At 30.2% G+C, this 23,008-nt stretch overlaps 1 protein-coding gene across 24 annotated transcripts in view; it reads right to left on the bottom strand.

Moving 5' to 3' along the window:
* LOC145263089 (peripheral plasma membrane protein CASK-like) overlaps window positions 1-23,008 on the bottom strand; it is a 1,377,184-nt gene that overhangs the window by 980,972 nt on the left and 373,204 nt on the right. For 20 of the 24 annotated variants that reach the window (XM_080119970.1, XM_080119992.1, XM_080119968.1 and 17 more), the window contains 2 exons: window positions 17,197-17,211; window positions 130-201 (listed from right to left, as the gene is read on the bottom strand). In XM_080119970.1, coding sequence (XP_079976096.1) covers window positions 130-201; window positions 17,197-17,211 — 87 coding nt within the window. The remainder of the gene's footprint in view (window positions 1-129; window positions 202-17,196; window positions 17,212-23,008) is intronic. The other 4 variants (XM_080119972.1, XM_080119990.1, XM_080119971.1 and 1 more) reach the window with 1 other exon arrangement.

The raw sequence follows: 23,008 nt of genomic DNA, 5'->3' as shown, positions 1-23,008 counted from the left end.
TAAAAACAAACAAAAAAAAAACATTAACAGGAAATATGTGAGAACACGAGAAACAGAGAGAAAGATCAAGCGGGGGGGGGGGGGTAAAAAAAAATAAAAAAAAGATTGAAAATAAGAAAACTATTTAACCTTTAATTTTCTCCTGGTATTAAACTTTTTCATTTCCTCTACCGTTTCCTGAAGGTGAATCTTGGTCTTTTCCTGGAAATAGAATAAAGAAAAAAAAAAAAAAAATCATTCATGTCAAAAACATTGAATTTCTATCAATCCAAAAAGATAAAAATAGGAGAAAAACATAACAGAAAAAATAAAATAAAATAAAAACAGAAAAACGATCGCCCCCCCCCGACTTTTCTCTACAAAAAAAAATAAATTAAAAAAAATCCACAAAATTTTTAATTCGTATTCACATTGTATTTAGATAATAAAAAATGATAATAAATGCATTATTTTTCTCAGCAGATTCAGTAAATTATGGAAAATGTGCAGAAAATCCAACATAAAAAATTTGGTTCTTGTTATGAAAGATATGCAGCAATAAATGAAGATTTTCCATTGGTTCGGAAGCGCTAATGAATCATAATACTTGACTTTAATCTTAAAACTTAAATCCATGTCAGAAGTTGTTTTGTGTCCAACTTCATCATCATATTAATTTTATCGTCTTATTCTTCTTGGTCAATGGTGTGACGTCTTCTAGCAGACTGCAATCAGTTTCCAAACTCACAAACAGTATTCTTATGATATGGTCCAAAATAAATTAGAAATGTTTATAAAAAAAAAAAAAAAAAAAAAAATTAAATTGGATCGCATTTTTCTTCCTATTTTTAATAAAATATTCTTGCATCTTTAACATGTTCTAAAAACAGTTTTATTTGTTTATTCAAAGTTTTTAAATTTCTAATGATGCTTCCAAGAGCTTTAACACCAATATTTATATCTTATAAAAAGATATTGTTAAAAAATAAAAATGTCTTCTGTTACGCCAATTCGACCATTTTTTTTTTTTTTACTAAAACAGGAAGTCCAATTTAGTAAGCAGAATATTTTTATATAAATAGAATTTTTTTTTATCTGAAACCATCTGCTGCTGACTTCGAGTCACCCATATTTCTTATTCACTTGTACATAATCTCAATAAAGTTTTAGTTGTAGAAATAAATATATAAAAACAATCATACAACAAAATATGTTACCATGCCGATTTTACAAGCAAAATAGCCAAAATCCGTTTGGCAGACAATCACAGATCCTCAATATGACATGGTCTACTCTAAACACAAACGACAACTCAAAAAAACGCATCAAAATAAATTAGTGAATAAAATTAAAAAAGAAATCATTTAAGTATTCTTTTTTTTTTTTGACTCGAGAGTAACCACTTATCAAGGCCTGCAGGCCACCCGAGGATAAGGGCCAATGAATGTAAGGTGGTAGTGTAATAATTGTTAATGGTGTAAATTGGGTAGAATTTGAGTATTTATGGGGACGGCTAAACAAGAACTTGTTTACATTGGACTTGAAGGCTACTATGTTGTATTCAACTGGGAAGCAGGCCAGTGGAACAAAGTTCCACAGGCAGGCAGTTCTGAGAAAGAAGCTTTATTAATGGAATCTATGTTTAGATTTAGGCACATGGAGAGTCGTGGAAATCGTGTATATATAAGTGGCTGTAGCTAGACGACTTCTTTTTTTTATGAAAGTTTGTAAAGGGGGGAGGGGCATAGATTGGAATTTAGTCGAGCACGTACCATAAAAATAAGGATGATTCTCATTACGGATTATAAATAATCCGTAATCAGAATTTCTGAATCAACCATCGTTAGTCCATTTTTTTTTTTTTTTTAATTTATTTATTTAAAGGTGGCAACTTTTTGTCTCAGGAGAGATAACTTCTCAACTTATTTGAAATTTTGTTTCTATAACAATTGGTTTTAACTTACAAAAACAATATTTTTTAATTGTTTTCAAATGGAAATGAACATATTTTTTATTGGCAAGTTAAAGAAAAACTATGAGAAATATATTTAACAAACAAGTATGCTTTCATAAAGCTGGTATTTTTCATGGGAGAGCCCAAATTAGATTTGCGGAATGGAAAAACGAACAACATGCTAACAAATATGAGTTTATTAATATTTCTATGAAAATAGTGTCCAGTGTAATTTAAATATAGAACTGACCCAAATGAGTATTAATAAATGAGTATTAATAAATAAGTATTAATAAACGAGTATTAATAAACGAGTATTAATAAATGAGTATTAATAAATGAGTATAATTAAATGAGTATTAATAAACGAGTATTAATAAACGAGTATTAATAAATGAGTATTAATAAATGAGTATTAATAAATGAGTATTAATAAATAAGTATAATTAAATGAGTTAATAAATAAGTATAATTAAATGAGTATTAATAAACGAATATTAATAAATGAGTATTAATAAATGAGTATTAATAAATGAGTATTAATAAATAAGTATTAATAAATAAGTATAATTAAATGAGTATTAATAAATGAGTATTAATAAATAAGTATAATTAAATGAGTATTAATAAACGAGTATTAATAAATGAGTATTAATAAATGAGTATTAATAAATGAGTATTAATAAATAAGTATTAATAAATAAGTATTAATAAATAAGTATAATTAAATGAGTATTAATAAATGAGTATTAATAAATGAGTATTAATAAATAAGTATTAATAAATGAGTATTAATAAATGAGTATTAATAAATAAGTATTAATAAATAAGTATTAATAAATAAGTATTAATAAATGAGTATTAATAAATGAGTATTAATAAATGAGTATTAATAAATGAGTATTAATAAATTAGTATTAATAAATAAGTATTAATAAATAAGTATTAATAAATGAGTATTAATAAATGAGTATTAATAAATGAGTATTAATAAATAAGTATTAATAAATGAGTATTAATATATGAGTATTAATATATGAGTATTAATATATGAGTATTAATAAATAAGTATTAATAAATAAGTATTAATAAATAAGTATTAATAAATGAGTATTAATAAATAAGTATTAATAAATAAGTATTAATAAATAAGTATTAATAAATGAGTATTAATAAATGAGTATTAATAAATAAGTATTAATAAATGAGTATTAATAAATGAGTATTAATATATGAGTATTAATATATGAGTATTAATAAATGAGTATTAATAAATGAGTATTAATAAATAAGTATTAATAAATAAGTATTAATAAATAAGTATTAATAAATAAGTATTAATAAATAAGTATTAATAAATGAGTATTAATAAATGAGTATTAATAAATGAGTATTAATAAATGAGTATTAATAAATGAGTATTAATAAATGAGTATTAATAAATGAGTATTAATAAATGAGTATTAATAAATGAGTATTAATAAATAAGTATTAATAAATGAGTATTAATAAATAAGTATTAATAAATGAGTATTAATAAATGAGTATTAATAAATAAGTATTAATAAATGAGTATTAATAAATAAGTATTAATAAATGAGTATTAATAAATGAGTATTAATAAATGAGTATTAATAAATAAGTATTAATAAATGAGTATTAATAAATAAGTATTAATAAATGAGTATTAATAAATGAGTATTAATAAATGAGTATTAATAAATAAGTATTAATAAATAAGTATTAATAAATAAGTATTAATAAATAAGTATTAATAAATGAGTATTAATAAATGAGTATTAATAAATGAGTATTAATAAATAAGTATTAATAAATAAGTATTAATAAATAAGTATTAATAAATAAGTATTAATAAATGAGTATTAATAAATGAGTATTAATAAATGAGTATTAATAAATAAGTATTAATAAATAAGTATTAATAAATAAGTATTAATAAATGAGTATTAATAAATGAGTATTAATAAATGAGTATTAATAAATGAGTATTAATAAATAAGTATTAATAAATGAGTATTAATAAATGAGTATTAATAAATGAGTATTAATAAATAAGTATTAATAAATAAGTATTAATAAATAAGTATTAATAAATAAGTATTAATAAATGAGTATTAATAAATAAGTATTAATAAATAAGTATTAATAAATGAGTATTAATAAATGAGTATTAATAAATAAGTATTAATAAATAAGTATTAATAAATGAGTATTAATAAATGAGTATTAATAAATGAGTATTAATAAATAAGTATTAATAAATAAGTATTAATAAATAAGTATTAATAAATAAGTATTAATAAATGAGTATTAATAAATAAGTATTAATAAATAAGTATTAATAAATAAGTATTAATAAATGAGTATTAATAAATGAGTATTAATAAATGAGTATTAATAAATGAGTATTAATAAATGAGTATTAATAAATAAGTATTAATAAATAAGTATTAATAAATAAGTATTAATAAATAAGTATTAATAAATAAGTATTAATAAATGAGTATTAATAAATAAGTATTAATAAATAAGTATTAATAAATAAGTATTAATAAATGAGTATTAATAAATATGTATTAATAAATGAGTTAATAAATAAGTATAATTAAATGAGTATTAATAAACGAGTATTAATAAATGAGTATTAATAAATGAGTATTAATAAATAAGTATTAATAAATAAGTATTAATAAATGAGTATTAATAAATAAGTATTAATGAATAAGTATTAATGAATTAGTATTAATAAATGCGTATTAATAAATGCGTATTAATAAATAAGTATTAATAAATAAGTATTAATAAATAAGTATTAATAAATAAGTATTAATAAATAAGTATTAATAAATAAGTACTAATAAATAAGTATTAATAAATATGTATTAATAAATGAGTATTAATAGATGCTCAGAAAGTAATATCGTGTAACATAGTTCAATAAATATGGCATAATCACATTGACACACTGGTTACCGTCAGATCACCAAAGTTAAGCAACGTTGAGCCTGGTCATTACTAAAATGGGTGACTAATTTGGGAAATCCAGGCACCGTACGTAGGAGGACGTCGACACCTCCTTGTAAGAGTTGCAAAAGTCTAGCATTGTCTTCTCTTACAGGGATATATATGCAACAGGATAGCTTATGAATTTCATACTCCCATAGAATTTCCTCCTTCGGAGGAAGCTGGTTAAACTCAAACAGGGTTAGTGCTGTTTCACACACAGAGATCAATACAAATAAAATCATGTTATAAAAGATAATCTTTGATTTAATCCTGCAGTCCAGCACCATCTCTTGGCAGATAATGCATTTCTGTTTTTTTGTCATGTTCCTTTCAAATGTTCTCCTTTTTTTACGTAATGTTTTATTGACTTCTTTCTTCCGTGAAGAACGATTGCACGTCAAAATTATTGCAAGTTCCCTTCTCATACCATTACAACAATGATTATGTATTTTTTAATAATATTTGAAAACAAGGCTACATCAAAAGAAGGTCACTGTCATACTTTTTCCTGGATTGCCAAATTGGCTTTTTTTAAGTCAAATTTTACCAATTTGGCAGTCCTGGATATGACCTTAAACTATATCCGATGGTGAGGCCCCAGCTTGCGGGCTTTGGGGAGTGTGGAGCCATCCTTTAATTACCATTGCTCCCAGGTCCACTTTGACCCGGACTGGTAGTACTTGTTAGGGTCCCAACTATGGGTTAAATAGAAACCGACTAAAAAAAAGCAAAACAAATATACTCTATTAAAAAAATTGTTCTTCAAAATCATTGGATTCGGCTTTAAATAACCTGAAAAGGGTTGATATGCCATAAAACAAAAACAACCAAACAACCAATTTGGCTTCTTTTTTTTTAAAGTAGTTTAGCCTTCAAAAACTGTATTTAGCCTTTTTCAAAGTTGCCAGATTTGCCTTTTTAAAGCCAAATTTCGCAAATTTGTTTTTTAGCCTTTTCCAAGGCATAATGTACAGACTAACTAAGGAATGAACAAACAGAATATTTTGTAGATCACGATTGTCCCAAAGTAAAAAAAAAGGTGCAAAAACAAAACAAAAAGTCAAAAAATAACTGTTACGAAAGGCAATAAAAGTTACTTTCCTACCTACATACTAATGTTTTGTGTGCTTTAATATATTTTAAAGTGTTTTTATTCACGTTTAATTGAAAAAATCGTTATACATTTTGTACGTTCATCTTAGTTTATTTTTAATCAGTTATCAAAATTTTTTTGGGGGGACAATCTTTACAGAATGTTGAAACCTTTATTTAATCCATGGGGTAGATTATTCTTATTTCTTCAGCCATGACTACATATAAATGTTAATTATTATTGTCGCCTTGCAAGCCAATAACAATAAAATTTAGTGAAATACAGAGGAAACAACTTTTTTTTACCTGGTCAATAATTACAGTTAGTTCCTTTTAATGCGATTTTTCACCCTTATTTTTTTTTTTAAGATACATTTTGTTCTGTTTATTTAAAGTATGGAAAATGCTTTCTTTTTTTTTAATATACATTTAAAAAAAAATTTATGCCAGAAAATTAAGCATTTCTATTTCTCTGATTAAAAAAAAATGTTTTAATTTACAAAATTGGACTTCACTACAATAATACAAACTAGCTAGCAAGAAATAACTTATGAGTATTGTGATCTGTACTCACCAGACACTGGCTGGCGATTAATAACTTATGAGTTTTGTGATCTGAACTGTCCAGACACTGGCTAGCGGTAAATATCTTATTAGGATTGTAATCTGCACTGACTTGACATCGGTTGGCAATAACTTATCCAGTTGAAACAATTTTTTATTGGGCATTTCAGAATATTCCATTTTCATAAGAGAATTAGTATAATAACGGTTGTTGCAATTTGGAATATTCCCTTTTTATTTTAAGGGATGTTTTAGATGAAAACGGTCAAAGCGACAAGCATAATAAATAATATATAGATTTTCAATTCTATCTAAAAATTTCTGAATCACACACAAACACATTTATGCAGAACCTATTAAACTGGAGTCTTTTTGGGGACAACATCATAAAGACAAGATCATTTTTGATTAAATATGCAGTGATATAGCTGCATTTCACCTTCCCTAATAATTCTTTTTTTCAAAACAATCTTTCTACCCAAATAATTATTTCTTAAAACATTCGTTATGGTTTTCTAACCAAATTTAATCCTATTTGGCAGCCACTCGGACTTAGGGTTAACAGAAAAAGAAAAAATTGTTGTCTTAAATGATAGAATCAGTTGGAAATAGTGGATCCTTTTACACTAAAATTTATATATAAAATTTATCTCCCACTCTAAATTCTAAAATAGATTATACTTTTTTGAGGCAATCAAATGTGTGTGAACACTTTGATGAAATAAAAAATATAATTTTTTGAGGAGGGGGCGGATTTTGTGAAAGGTTTAAATCTACAAATACACACCAAAAAATATATTTTTGTTATACTTTTTTTTTTTTTGTGTGTGTCAAATAAACAAAATACTCTATCTTTTCCTAAAATTAAACAAAAATTCCATGGGCAGAGCTTTTTTTTTTCCAGAACTGGAACAGTACCATGGAACTGCTTCTCAATTGACTATAAGATAGTCGTTTTCAAGTCTAATGTAAACAAGTTCTTACTGAGCTGTCCTCTACAATAAATTAACTCCTATCCAATTTCCACTATCACCAATTATCATGATGTTGTCTCACCTAACACCTTTTTTTTTTTTTTTACAAGGTGGTCACCACTTATCAATGCCCGGAAGCCACTCAGGGATAAGGGTAACTTTTATCCTTGAGTGGCCTCCGGGCCTTAGTAAGCAGTGACTATCATAAAAAAAGAAAAATAACACCACAGTAATCGGCAATACAAAACCAAATCAGTATAAACGAAATTGCTCCAGCCAAAATTTCAAAAGTAACAACTAATATTCAATGAAGAAGGAACCTTAAAATTTCAGTGAAAATGAACATAAAATGACATTGGACTGTGAATGTGCAAAAATAATCTTAAAATCGGAAATTTTCAAGTAAGGTTAAGATCAAATAGAGAGTGGAAAATTCCGTTACAAGTTTAAAATTCACTTAACGGCAACCAGTGTTAACATGATTATAACTGTGAGAACCATATTGATTCCTTTCCCATATATGGCAGTTATCCACTACTCCATTTATTTTTTACTGGGGGGGGGGGAGCTGCCCGGTCGTAAAACACGCGTAAATATATTTTAATTCATGCAGATTTCTTATTTATTATTACAGAGCCAATTGTTTATTGAATATTATATTGTACCTAATATATGGTACTGATTTTAAAAGCTAAAAAAAAAAAAAAAATGACTTAGATGCTATCAGCTAGAATCGAAACCAAAATATTTAGCGCTCCAGTCACGTTCCCTACAGTTTAAGCTAACCTGCAGACAGATAAGAAAGTTTTAAAATTAAACCCCTCTAATTAGTTTTACGCATGTGCAAAAGTAATAAAAATATGTTGGCAGGTTGAAATGAACAGTTTGCATTTCAACTTACCAACAAGTTCTGTACGCGTTATCCATCAACCTAAACAAAGATTTTACTCGTTTTAAAAGATCCTTGGTATATGATTACTGTTTCCTGTTAATTTCAATGTTATAGGACTAGTAGTTTAAGAAGTTTTATTGGTTAAATATTTACACAGAGACAGATACACATGCATACATGCATCTGTGTAAAAATAAACTTTGTAGCTTAGTGGAGGATTGTTCTTGAAAAAGAAAGGAGAAAAGCTGCTTGCTCTGTAGATGGTTTTGTATTCTGGGAGTTGTTTTTATTTTTCACCCTGGTTTTATATGTGCGAAGTAAAAAAAAAAAATTTTTTTCACACATACAAAACCATAGCGAAAAACAAAAAAACTAAAACAACTCCAAGAATACAAGACCATCTACGGAGCCAGTAACTTTTCTCTTTTCTTTTCCAAGATGGTGACCAACATACCTGACGAAGGTCAAAAGTAACATTGACTGCTAGAAGCAGCTTATCCTCCTTGACAGAGTTCAAAATAGACTTTGTAGCCTAGTGGGGGATGCCCTTTTCTCTTCCCTGCAACCTCTTTCCCACAGAAGTGATGTTGCGAGCCTGTCTCTGTTCTATTGTTATTTTCATGGCAAGTGCTCATCTGAGCTCAAATCTATGGTCCTCCTTCACCAAACTTTCACAAAAAACACTTGCCTAGCTGAAACCACTATCAATAATTTCCCTCACTCTTTATCTGTGCCTAAACCTAAACGTAGATTCCATGAACAAAGCTTCTTTCTTAGAACTGCACGCCCGTGGAACTCTCTTCCGCTTCCCTGCTTTCCAACTGACTGCAATATGGTCGTCTTCAAGTCTAACGTAAACAAGTTCTTGATGAGCTGTCCCCTTAAATAATCCAATTTATCAAATTTCGACTACTAACAATTACTACAATACTGTTTCATTGACTACTGTACACACATCTTCGAGTGGCCTCCAGGCCTTGATAAGTGATGACTCTTTTGTATAAACAACAAAAAAAAAAGTATTTTTCACTGTCTGGATCTTTTTTTAGCTGATGTTATGAAGTTTTATTATTATCTCTTAAGAATCCGAGTTCATATGGATTTTGTTTGAATTGGTTGTGAATTTTCTCCAGAAACACGTGTAAGATTGTTTTTGCATCAAAACTGATATTAAAACATAGTATGATATAACTTTTAATTTATATCATCATTATATTTCTCTTAGTATATCTGTGTCTGTTTCACTTCTTAGAAACTACTGGACCGATCTGCCTGAAGTTTGGTATGGATCTTTGTTATGATGATGTGCAGCAAACTAAGTATTATGGTATTCATTCGATGCACAGTTAGATATTAATAGGAATTAGTATTTAATGCGAAAAATGAGCACAAATTTAACCATATTCAACCATGAATTTGGCATAAATGCACTCATTCTAAGTCAACAGGCTATAACTTTTGATTAGTGCATGTGAGTATGTACACACACACACACACACACACAAGCAGGATCTGTGTAACTGCATTGCCCGGGAGAATTGAATAAATGCTAAGCATTTACACAGGATATAAAAAGAGTTTGTAAAAACATATGAGGAGGGGGGGGTGTACTCACTGACCTTCTTTCTTGGCCATGGTGTATGAGGGAGTGGGGGAGGGGCTTTGTTTTTCCTTTAGAATTCAGCAAAAGAATAGACTGGCTTACACCTGTGGGAATGACTGAAATGTATTGATAAAATAAATTCCCCTTCTCTTTCTCTCTCTATTTATTTTAAGCCCATTTAAACGTGTTTTTTTTCATCTTGGAAAAATACATACATTATGTAGAGGATAAAGCTTTATTTTGCAATTAGAGCACATTCCATTGAAGGACTTGTAAAACAAACACAATGATGCAGCGATGTGACAGGGGTTGGAGTTTGATAGACAGTGTTGGACCTATTAGATTATAGGCTTTATTTTGGACTCTGTGGTGGATTACACTATCCTGGGTGTGACCACAAATACTCCATGGATGGAGAAAATAATGGATGTGTGGAGATGTAGGACGCACTAACAGATGCGATCAATTTTCTACATGGCTTGTTGCACTTTGTTATGTTTTGCTAATAAATCTGGGGGGGGGGTTAATGCATTTTTTAAATGAGGATTATTTATTTGTATCATTTGGATTTTTCAGACTACTGTTCTCAACTTAAGTGTCCTTGCGCAATGTTTTGCCAATAAATGTGATTTAAATATACAGTTTTTTTTGTTATGTTCAATTTCACACAAAATCTTTTGATTACTTCTTTGATATGAATGCGAATCAAAAAGAGGGTGGGGTGATTTACTAACTTTACTGCTTGTGAAGATTTGTGATCTTTTAAACCAACGCATTTTAGGTGAAAACATGACATACTTACGTGTCATATCCAAATTAGTATAAATTCCAAAAGTTATGAAAAATGATAGATGTGCTAGATGTCATATTGTGTTTAAAAATGGTGGATCCTTAATTTAAGTCAAGAATTATTTCCCTTATTTGTCATACTGAATTGGTCGCACAACTCTTCTACATTAAAACATACGATAAACTTGATAATTCGATAAATTCTGTTTTTACTCATGATTACTTTTCTACTGGATCGTTTTTCATAAGTTTTGGAATTTATACTAATTTCGACATGACACGTAAGTATGTGATAATGCATGACACATAACAACATAATGTTTTCACGTGAAATGTGTTGGTTGAAAAGATCACCAAACACCCACTTTTATTAGTCATTTTGTAAGGAATAAACTTCATAAAACCAGGTTAAAATCCTGACAAATCATTAAGTTGATCATTTTTTTGTTTTTTTTTGTTTAATGTAAATAAAATTTAAAAAAAAATAAATAAAAACATAAACGATTGAACAAAAAACAAAAAATTATCATTCCAACAAAAGCAGTGTTAGGATGCAATTTTAGTTGCTTCAAAAAAAAAAAAAAAAAAAAAAAAAAAAAAAGCACAGAAATTCACAATTATAAAAAAAGAGTTCAACATTTAAATTATTTTTCACAAACGCACATACAAAAATAGACAACAAAAGCAACAACATGTACACAAAACAAACAGTGACAAGTAGTAAAATACATTTAATATTTAATCACTAAAAAATACAAATTATTTTAAACTAGCTGTACCCGGCCACGCGTTGCTGTGGCTGAAATAAGAAAAAAACATCAAAGGCAAAATGTATTGTTCTTCTTTAATATTCTCAATGTGGATATTGCTTTCAAATATAATTTTGTTGTTTGTTCGGTACTGTAATAATAGAAATATTGATGTCCAAGTGAAAACAGTAATATTTAATATATTGCCATGTCGCAGTAATGAGAATATCCAAAATGCATGCAAAACAATAATCTACAAGTTAACAATTAAAGGGAATAGTTTTCGCTTGTAAATAAAAATTTTGGCACACAGATGCTTGGCATAAGGGGTGTTTAGCTTAATTTACTTTTATGCAATGGGGGTGGGGAAACGGGGTGGAAGGTCTCCATGAAAATTTAAAGACCGCCAATTTTTGTAAAATTTAAACAATAGATATTAGACATCAATTAATAAATATTTCCCAAATTTCAGTTTGGAATATTTAAAAGGGGTTCTTGCGGGATGGGGGGGTGTGCATAATATGGGCACAACCTCTAATTTGGAAAATTCAAGCTTATCAGATGTGCATTAAATTTTGTCTGTTGTCATTAAAGCTTAAGACCTAAATTCTTAGATATTTTTTAGAATCACAATCATGTAATAAAATTCCATCAAGATTAGAATAAGGATTCTAGATGCAAGGTTTAATAGTATTATATGTTTATTTAAAGTTATTAAGATGGGGAAGCATACAACTGGTGCAAAACTGTTCTATATGAGGAATTGATTTTTTTTTATCCTGGGATGGGTCTTTTTTGAGTGTGTGTATATATATATATATATATATATATATATATATATATATATATATATAATGTGTGTGTGTGTGTGCATATGTAAGATCAGTGTGAGAAAACCCCAGTAGAGTGATTGACTATTAAGATAATTAAAAAAAAAAAATTTTTAAGTAAGAGCCTGATACTTTGATTTTCTGTAGCACACGCACACACACACACACACTTTATATTCTATATAAGTGAGAATGTGTGTCTGTGAGGACACTTCTCAACCTATATACTCAACGAATTTTTAATCTACAGACTTGAAATTTGGTATATAGATTATTCAGACATGTGGAAAACTTTTTAATCTGTTTTCATCCAGAAAAAAGGGCTGCTAAGGGGTAAAAATTGAGAAATTGGTACGTGGGAGGCCATCAGATTTTTATCTGCTTTCAACTGTTTTATGACTGTGCACGCATGATGAATGGTTCACGTTACAGATTCCTTATTTTAAATATAAATTAGTTTGAATACACCATTTCAAAGAGTGTATCACACTGGCTGAAGAGCTATAGCACTTGACTCACTGTCTTTTTTAGGTTTTGGTTTCGATCTCAGCTCGAGTATTTTTTTTTTTTTTGCTTACAAGAAGTGAACTGTTTAGAAAAAAAAAATAATACTTGCATGCACATGTCTCAGTTTCTTTCCGTTTTTTTTTTTGTTTTACTTAATTTTTTTAAAAGAAATTTAATGTTAAGCTTAATACTGGGCAATGCCGGGCACATTTGCTAGTATATGTGAAAATGTGTGAGTGTGTGTGTGAGGACAATTCTCAACCTATATACTCCATGAATTTTTGATTTATAGATGTGAAATTTCGTAGATAGCCTATTCAGACATGTAAAAAACTTTTTAATCGGGTTTCATCAGGAAAAATTGAAAAATGCATACTTGAAGGGGGGGGGGTCATCGAATTTTTATCTTTTTTATCTGTTTGTCAACTGTTTTACAAGATTTGAAAACACGTTTTAAAGATTGTGGTAAGCTAGTCTAATGGTTATCGTACTTGACTCACTGTCTTTAGGTTTTGGTTTCGATCTCAGCTTGAGTATTTTTTTTTTTTTTTTACTTTCAAGAAGTGAACTGTTCAGAACAAACATAATACTCGCATGAACATGTCTCAGTTTCTTCCTGGTTTTTATTTTTACTTTATAATTTCCATAGTATTATAATTTTTTTTTTTTTCTTAATAATAATCCTAACCTCAATTTAGCTCAGTTGAACAGAATTTTTTTTTCTTTTGATAGGAATTAACACTTATCAAGGCCCAAAGGCCACTCGAGTGTAAGGGTTAATGGTAAGTAGTTTAGTAATTTTTAATAGCATTAATTGGGTAAAATTTTTATTATTTATGGAGACGGTTCAACAAGAATTTGTTTACATTGGACTTGAAGGCTATCAAATTGTATTCAACCAGGAAGCAGGCCAGTGAAACAGTGTTACACAAGTGGGCAGATCTGGGAAAGAAGCTTTGTTCATGGAATCTGCATTTAGATTAAGGCATAGATAAAGAGTGGCGGTGGGGTGGGGGGGAGATTGTATATAGTGGTTGTAGCTAGTCGAGTGTTTTTTTTGTGAAAGTTTGGCAAGGTAGAACGATAGATTGGAGTTCAGTCAAGCATTTGCCATGAAAATAACAATAGAGCAGAGACAGGCTTGCAACGTCTCTTCTGTGAGAAAGAGGTGTCAGGCAAAAGAAAAGGGCATCGCCTGCTAGGTTTCGAAGCCAGTTTTGAACTCTATCAAGGTTGGATAGGGTGCGCCGAGCAGCTTCTGCCCAGATGTGGCAACAGTATCCCATTTTAGGGCATACCTGGCTCTTATACAGGCAGAAGTTTCAAACTGTTCAGCTAGCCCTTTCATTAATTAGGTAATAAATCCAAAGTTCCTTGTTTAAAAATTGTCCACTTTTCAATCAAATCGATTGATTGCCTGTTCTAGTTGGGGACCCACTGTGGTGCACGAGGAAGTAGCCTCACATGTCTCTCAACGGTAACTCAGTCCACAATATATTCTGTCTACATTGTACTGTAGAGAACCTACTGTTGAATTTATAAAATTAATTTTTAGATATAATGACTTGAATTAACATTTAAAATGAAAAAGTCAAGTATCATGGTTCAATTGTGTGTGTGTATGTGTGTGTGTGTGTGTGTGTGAAACGGCACTAACCCTATTTGGGTTAAACCAGCTTCCTCCGAAAGAGGAGGTTCCATGGGAGTATGAAATTCACAAGCGGTCCCCAGTCGCATGTATATCCCCGTTAGGGGATAAGACGATGTTAGGTTTTTACAGGGAAGAGTCGATGTCCTCTTACATACAGCACCTAGAATTCCCAAACTGGTCACCTATTTTAGTAATGAGCAGGCTCAACGTTGCTTAACAGGAACCGGTGTGTCAACGTGATTATGCCATTCAATTGCATTAAACTGAAACATTTATTTCAAACATGCCCCTCTCTCATCAAAAAACCTAATGTTGATTTTATACACCGGGCACATTTGTTTCTGCAGTGTTAAAACTTCTCAAATGCACTTGTGATGTTAGGCTGTATAAAAGTGTTAACCTTGGTCAAAATCGGACTATTCCATTATTAATGACTTTTTTTCGATTTTAAATAATTATCAGAGGCATTCCAGCACAAAACCTATCTAAGAACACTCCCAGACACATAAGGTATATTTGTGTTAAATTGTAAAAAAAAAAATCGGTCCAGCCATTTTGGGGTCAATAGGGAACGAACTCACAGACAAGGTTTCTTTTAACTAATAGTAGATATTATTTCAAGTATGTTTAAATCATTTTGTATATATATATATATATATATATATATATATATATATATATATATATATAGTACAAAACTTTGTTGAAATTCAAAGACTTACATTTTTTTCTTTTTCGTAACTTTTGTTTATTTCATCTAGGATTTCTTCATTACAGCCGTTTCGTTAATGGGATGGCAATTTTATGATTTTATGTGTTCATAAAAATTTCCTGTTCTCACCAACTCATGAGATGTTGTTTCCATTTGATGTTACCAACAAAAAGTTGATTTTGTACATGATGAACCTGGTGTTTGGGCAAAAGAAATTCCATTCCCACGTTGTTACAAGTCGGCCATCTTGGGTGTCATGCTAACCAAAACTTCTGTTTTAAACCTTAATTTCATATTTTATTTTTTGTTTTAATTTCCAATTTTTTTCGTATTATTTATTCTTCCCTATTTTTTCATAATTTTATTTCTACATTTATGCGTGTTTATTCTAATATTCCTTTTGTTTGATTCTGAATTCTTATTTATTAGTTAATGTCTTTGTTTCAAGGAGAGGTCACTCTCATGGAATATATTTTTATTTCTAGAATTACGTCCCTCACATCTTTTTCTTTACTTATATTATAGGTTACACATAATTTGCTGATACTGGTATTAATTGGAAAAATAAACACAAGAAAAAAGCAAGAATAAAAACAAATAAAAAAATTTTACGGTTTTTTTTTTTTCTTTTTTTCTTATTCTTCCTGTATTGAATTGTTTTATCATTTTGTCTTTTATACTTTCTGTCTCCACGTTTTTCATTTTACGATATGTCATGTACAGGATGTTCCAAAAAAATTTTATGTCCTTTTGCAAAGGACTCGTCTATGCCCCCCCTCTCTTCCTGCTAATGTTGAAGAACTCAAGCAGTGAATCACTGCTGCATTGAAGAATGTTATCAAAGACATGCTACAGTGTGTTTGGCACGAGTTTGATTACCGACTTGACATGTTTTTTTTATGAAATGTTAATTAATAAAACTTATGTTCAATATAAAGTTTATGCAGTTTCATTAAGATGCACTGAATAGTTTCCGAGATATTGGCATTTTAAAATGACATCAAATTTTTTTGGACACCTATGCTTTATCCTCATATATATTCGATGTCTCCGTTTAGTCTCGAAAGACAAAGGGCACCCCCTGTAAGGGCAGCTGCGCATGTAATTGTGAGGCAAGAGTTGCACAATTACCAACCTCACCTCTACTGAATCATCACTGTTTGAGTCTAGTGACAAGGAGAAGTCCAGGACGGCTGGAAACAATGTCAAGATAAGCAGAGAGCACATACAGCACCTGGAAGTCCCAAATGGTCACCGATTTAGTACTGACCAGGTTCAACGTTGCTTAATTTTGGTGATCCAGTGGGAACCGGTGTGTCAACGTGATTATGTCATATATATATATATATATATATAGTCTAAAAACGCTTTGGTAGTTTTATAAAAAAAAAATATGCAGTTTAAATTCCTAGAGATACTAAGTTTAGTATATTCCAGACTTAGCACGAGCATAAGCCGATTTAATGCTAGAAAATTTACAATTAGAAAAGGGAATTCAACTATATAACCATAAAAAAACAAGAAATCTTAGCTTAAATTATTAAATAGAAAACAAGGATCATCAGCTGTTTACCATGTAGCTGTTTCGAAGATGTAAAAATAGGACAGCTGTTAAATTCATGGCTAGTGGGAAATACCACTTCCTCAATCGATGTAAAATTTTACATTTAAAATTAACTCATCATATGAAACGGACTCTGACATAATTCACAGACTGGTGATATTGTCACATGACAAATAATATGCAGCATCAAAGACAACATTCAACACATTTGGGAACAATGGGAAAGGGAACAAGGGGTTAATATTAAAAGACAGTTTTTTTTTTGTTTTTTTTAATCTGTAGGTGGTAGTCATGCAAGAGTTGTCTTACCTTGATGCACGTGACCTGTGATTAGTGAGAATGATGATAATGTGAGATAAATGATGAAGAATCAAAGGAAATCGTGGAAGAAATGAATTTAAACAACAAAAAAATAAAAATAAAAAAATAAACAACTATGCTATGTAACGAGAACATCTTTCAAGAAACAAGTAAAAAAAAATTTTTTTAAATTGAGAAAATGGGGGGGAAAAAAAAATGAACTAAAAAAGAAAAAGGACATCTTTAAATTTAATCCTTTATGACCTGAATTATGATGTGGATGATTGAAAAATATTTATTGTTAATTTTAGTTAGTTTAAAGAGTAATGATACTACGATTTTTAGACGTTTTCAATATAACGATCTTTCATTATGAAGTTCAAATAATTATTAAAAATAATTTTCATATAATGGCTTGAATTACAGTTTAAAATTCAAAAGGCAACTATCACGGTTCAATCGTGCCGTAAACAGAAGCATTCATTTCGAGCACACCACTGTCATATCAAAGGACCTACTTTTGATTTTTTAAAAATACTAGCATTTCAGCCTGGCGTTGCCCGCGTGTTTGGAGGTGTATGTTGAGCAAAAAAAAAAAAAAGCGGTAATTTTTTTTAAAACTTTGACCTCTATTATGACCCCTTGACATTTATTGTTTTGGGCTCAAATCAAGTTATTAAATTAGATCCATGTCCAAGGAACCTATATCTAAAATTTCAAGTGTTTAGACCCAAAATTGTCAGAGGAGTTTGGTAAAGTTCTCAAAGGTAAAATCGTTGAAGTTTGACCCCTTAACAGCCAAATTTCTGGCCGAAAACCAATCACAAAGATTTTCCCAAATCTCAGTACCCTGTATATCAAATTTCGAGTCTGTAGACTTAAAATTGATAGAGTTATTGCATAGGGAAATGTACACACACAGACAGACACATTCACTTTTATAGATATATAGATTGTCATAATAGCCTGAATTAAAAAATTAATCTTTATCGTTATTTCCATGGAAAGTGCTCGTCCGAGCTCCAATCTCTGGTCCCCCACCGCCAATCTTTCACGAATAACACCCGTCTAGCTGAAAGTAATAAGGAACGCAAGAGAGTTGTATGCTCAATCTGTTAAGTCCAAAGTAGCTGAGCAGCGGCTTGGTTCCCACCAGTTTTGGCAAATAGCAAACAGAATCCTGAATAGAAGCGTGTGCTCCATCCCAACTATTATCAATGGACCTGAGGTAATCTCGTCAGCATCAGACAAAGCCAAACTCTTTGTCAAGAACTTTGCAGCTAATTCTACCCTTTGCGACCAAGACCACCAACCCCCAATATTTCCTCCTGTATCAGAAAACACGCTATGTGATATACGTATATCTGTACGTGATGTTGCGAAGCTAATCAAAAACCTTGATTCGAGTAAAGCAACTGGCCCTGACGGTATTCCAATTATAGTACTCAAAAAACTTCAACCTGAACTAGCGTCCATACTTACAAAACTGTTTAAACGTTGTCTTAAGGAGAATAGTTTCCCATCTCCCTGGAAAATCTCATCAGTATGCCCTGTATTTAAGAATTCAGGTGATCACTCATCCCCCTCTCAGTACAGGCCAATAAGTCTCCTGTGCGTCATGAGTAAGTTGCTGGAATCTGTGTTAAATACAGAGGTAATCAACCATCTCAACAAAAATAACCTTCTTAGTGACACTCAATATGGTTTCCGTTCTGCTAGATCTACAGCAGATGTCCTTACAGTTATATCGCATAGGATTAGCAAATCTCTCGACGGTGGCAACCTTTCTAGGGCAATTGCTCTTGACATATCTAAGCCTTTGATAGGGTATGGCATAAAGGTTTACTTCATAAGATCGCTAGCTATGGTATAGCTGGAAAAGTCTTCTCAATTATTAAATCATTTCTGTCTGATAGGTTCATAAGAGTAGTAGTTGAGGGGCAAAAATCAGAAGCTCACAGTATTAATGCCGGTGTCCCTCAGGGATCCATCCTGGGTCCAACTCTTTTCCTGATCTACATTAATGATCTTCCAAATCATATCCTTACATCATTTGTAGACATTTATGCTGACGACACTACCATTTATGGTAGCACATCTAAGACAGTAAACGACCAAGTTCTCTCCAATTCTCTCTCCTCTGATCTTGAGCACGTAGTACAATGGGGAAAGGAGTGGCTGGTTACTTTTAATGCATCTAAAACCAAGCTTCTCTCTTTACATCATCAACATTCTAATCCATATTTGTCATCAATTGAAATGAATGGCTCTCGTCTTCAGGAGGCCTCAAGTTTTGACAAGCTTCTGGGCTTGACCATTACTCCTGATCTTAAATGGAACACGTATATCAAATCTGTTGCCAAGGCCGCTGGAAAAATGGTGGGATCTTTCTATCGATCCGGTAGATATCTCACTGCTGATGCTATTCTCTATCTATATAAGAGCCAGGTACGTCCAAGGATGGAATACTGTTGCCACATCTGGGCAGGAGCTGCTAGAAAGGACATGTCCTGCCTTGATAGAGTTCAAAATAGACTTCGTAGCCTCGTAGGAGATGTCCTTTTCTCCTCCTTGCAACCTCTATCTCACAGAAGAGATGTTGCGAGTTTGTCTCTGATGTATCGTTATTTTCATGGAAAGTGTTCAACTGAGCTTCAATCTATGGTCCCCCCTCGCCAAACTTTCACAAGAAACACTCGTCTAGCTGTAAACACTATCAATAATTTCCCCCACTCTTTATCTGTGCCTAAACCTAAACGTAGATTCCATGAACAAAGCTTCTTTCTTAGAACTGCACGCCTGTGGAATTGTCTTCCGTTTTCCTGCTTTCCGGCTGACTACAATATGGTTGTCTTCAAGTCTAAAGTAAATAAGTTCTTGATGAGCCGTTCCATATAAGTTATCAAATTTACCAAATTTTCATTACTAATGATTACTATATTGTCCAATTTCTACTGTACAGTCTTTAACCCTTATCCTTGAGTGGCCTCTGGGCCTTGATAATGTGGTGATGCCTATGTAAAAAAAAAAAAAAAAAAAAAAAAAAAAAAAAAACCTCTGTCAGTAATTTTCCCCACTCTTTATTTGTGCCTAAAACAAAACGTAGATTCCATGAGCAAAGCTTCTTTCTTAGAAGTGCACGCCTGTGGAACTCTCTTCCGTTTGACTGTTTCCCATCTGACTACAACTTGGATGTCTTCAAGTCCAACATAAACAAATTCCTGATGAACCGCCCCCTTAAGTAAGACACTTTATCAGATCTCCATTACTAACGATTACTATGATACAGTCCCACTGATTACTGTACATGCAATAACCCTTATCCCTGAGTGGCCTCCGGGCCTTGATAAGTGGTCACTTTCATGTTAAAAAAAAAAAAAACTTTTTATGACATGAATTATGATGTATCTATTTACAATGCCTCCTCACGGGACAGAGTTAGACACCAGTGTCGTTTTTTAACGCGGAGAAAAGGTACAAAAATAAAAAAAATTGTCGTGAAGGACTGCTCCTCCACAGAAAGAGAACAAGAAATGGAAGTGCAGCATCTGAAGAACAGATACTACACTTTGATCTTGACCTGAATAATGATGTAGATGATTAAAAAATATTTGTTAATCTTAGTTAGTTTAAAGGGTAATGATACTATGATTTTTAAGACTTTTTCAATGTAACGATATTTCATTATGAAGTTCAATAATTAAACTTAATTTTTGAATCAATTTGTTTGAATCAACTTGTTTGAATCAACAATTTTGAAGCAAATTGTTTGAATCAACTTGTTTGAATCAACAATTTTGAATCAACTTGTTTGAATCAACAATTTTGAATCAACAATTTTGAATCAACTTGTTTGAATCAACAATTTTGAAGCAACTTGTTTGAATCAACTTGTTTGAATCAACTTGTTTGAATCAACTTGTTTGAATCAACTTGTTTGAATCAACTTGTTTGAATCAACAATTTTTAATCAACTTGTTTGAATCAACAATTTTGAATCAACTTGTTTGAATCAACAATTTTGAATCAACTTGTTTGAATCAACAATTTTGAATCAACTTGTTTGAATCAACAATTTTGAATCAACTTGTTTGAATCAACAATTTTGAATCAACTTGTTTGAATCAACAATTTTGAATCAACTTGTTTGAATCAACAATTTTGAATCAACTTGTTTGAATCAACAATTTTGAATCAATTTGTTTGAATCAACAATTTTGAATCAACTTGTTTGAATCAACAATTTTTAATCAACTTGTTTGAATCAACAATTTTGAATCAATTTGTTTGAATCAACAATTTTTAATCAACTTGTTTGAATCAACAATTTTTAATCAACTTGTTTGAATCAACAATTTTTAATCAACTTGTTTGAATCAACAATTTTGAATCAATTTGTTTGAATCAACAATTTTGAATCAATTTGTTTGAATCAACAATTTTGAATCAATTTGTTTGAATCAACAATTTTGAATCAATTTGTTTGAATCAACAATTTTGAATCAATTTGTTTGAATCAACAATTTTGAATCAATTTGTTTGAATCAACAATTTTGAATCAATTTGTTTGAATCAACAATTTTGAATCAATTTGTTTGAATCAACAATTTTGAATCAATTTGTTTGAATCAACAATTTTGAATCAATTTGTTTGAATCAACAATTTTGAATCAATTTGTTTGAATCAATTCCCACTTTATTTATGTCGTTATATTCATTTCTTTACAACTGAACGAATTAGTTCAACCAGGTCATAAAGGGTTAAAATTAAGGAAAAACAAATTAAAAAAAAAAAAAAAAGAAAAAATACAAAATAAACTGAAATAAAAATAGATACGAAAAAAAAAAGGGGGAAAAATCAGTTAAAGAGAAAAAAATTTATTTTACAAAATTTCAAAGAAAAATTATGAAAGAACTAAAAAAGAAAAAAACATAAGAAAACAAAACAAGGGATATCTTTAAATTTAAAGGAATCATAAGGGGGAAAAAATACAAAATAATAATCTAAAATAAAAATAAATAGGAAGAAAAAAAGAAAAAGAAAAATAGCTAAAAATAAAAAAAATGGAAATAAAAAAACACAAAATGGAAAAATTTATTTCTGAAAGTTGCAAAGAATTTAATTTTGGTAAAATTCTAAAACTGTATCCAGGTGATTTATTAGCACAATGGCTGATATTGGGATTGCCACATACCTCATATCTCATCTTGTTTTATTGTATCTGATTATTTAAAATGTTTCAGACAAAATTTAATTCATTTTTCATCATCTTCCAAAACTATCAGGGATCCCACAAAAGATGCCTTGGAATCGCAATTAACATACAAAAATAATAGATAGGCTCGTGTTATTAATTTTATTTATTGCGGACAATTATTCTCATTTTTTATTAGTTGCTTCACGACGTTTCGGCCAACTATTACTCTGGCCTTCGTCAGGTAGTAACCGCGACGGATAGGAACTCTGAATCTCCTGACTGCATTCTTAGTAATTACTGCCTTCTGTAATTGTTGTCGTCTCATCACGTTTTTGGCCAAGTAACAACATAAAAATACTCCCAAACTCATGCCCACCCACACCAACACCAAATGACTCGGAAAACTAGTAGCGTGAGCCATGTCCGTCCCCTTGAGTTTGCCACTACTACAAGTCAAAGCAAGGCTAGGAACAAAAACATTGAAATTTATTGTAGATACACGCGCAAGTATCTCGATAATACCAGCAGCCATGATAAGCAGTGTCACATTACACCCAACACCAGTATCACTAACCACTGCCAACGGTGAGAAAATAGAATGCCACGGCCAAGCTAACCTTGAA

Source organism: Euprymna scolopes, chromosome 38 (assembly GCF_053919585.1).
Source record: "Euprymna scolopes isolate OS-2025 chromosome 38, ASM5391958v1, whole genome shotgun sequence".
In the NCBI taxonomy this organism is placed as follows: Eukaryota; Metazoa; Mollusca; class Cephalopoda; order Sepiida; family Sepiolidae; genus Euprymna; species Euprymna scolopes.
This window is presented reverse-complemented; position numbering and strand designations above follow the sequence as displayed.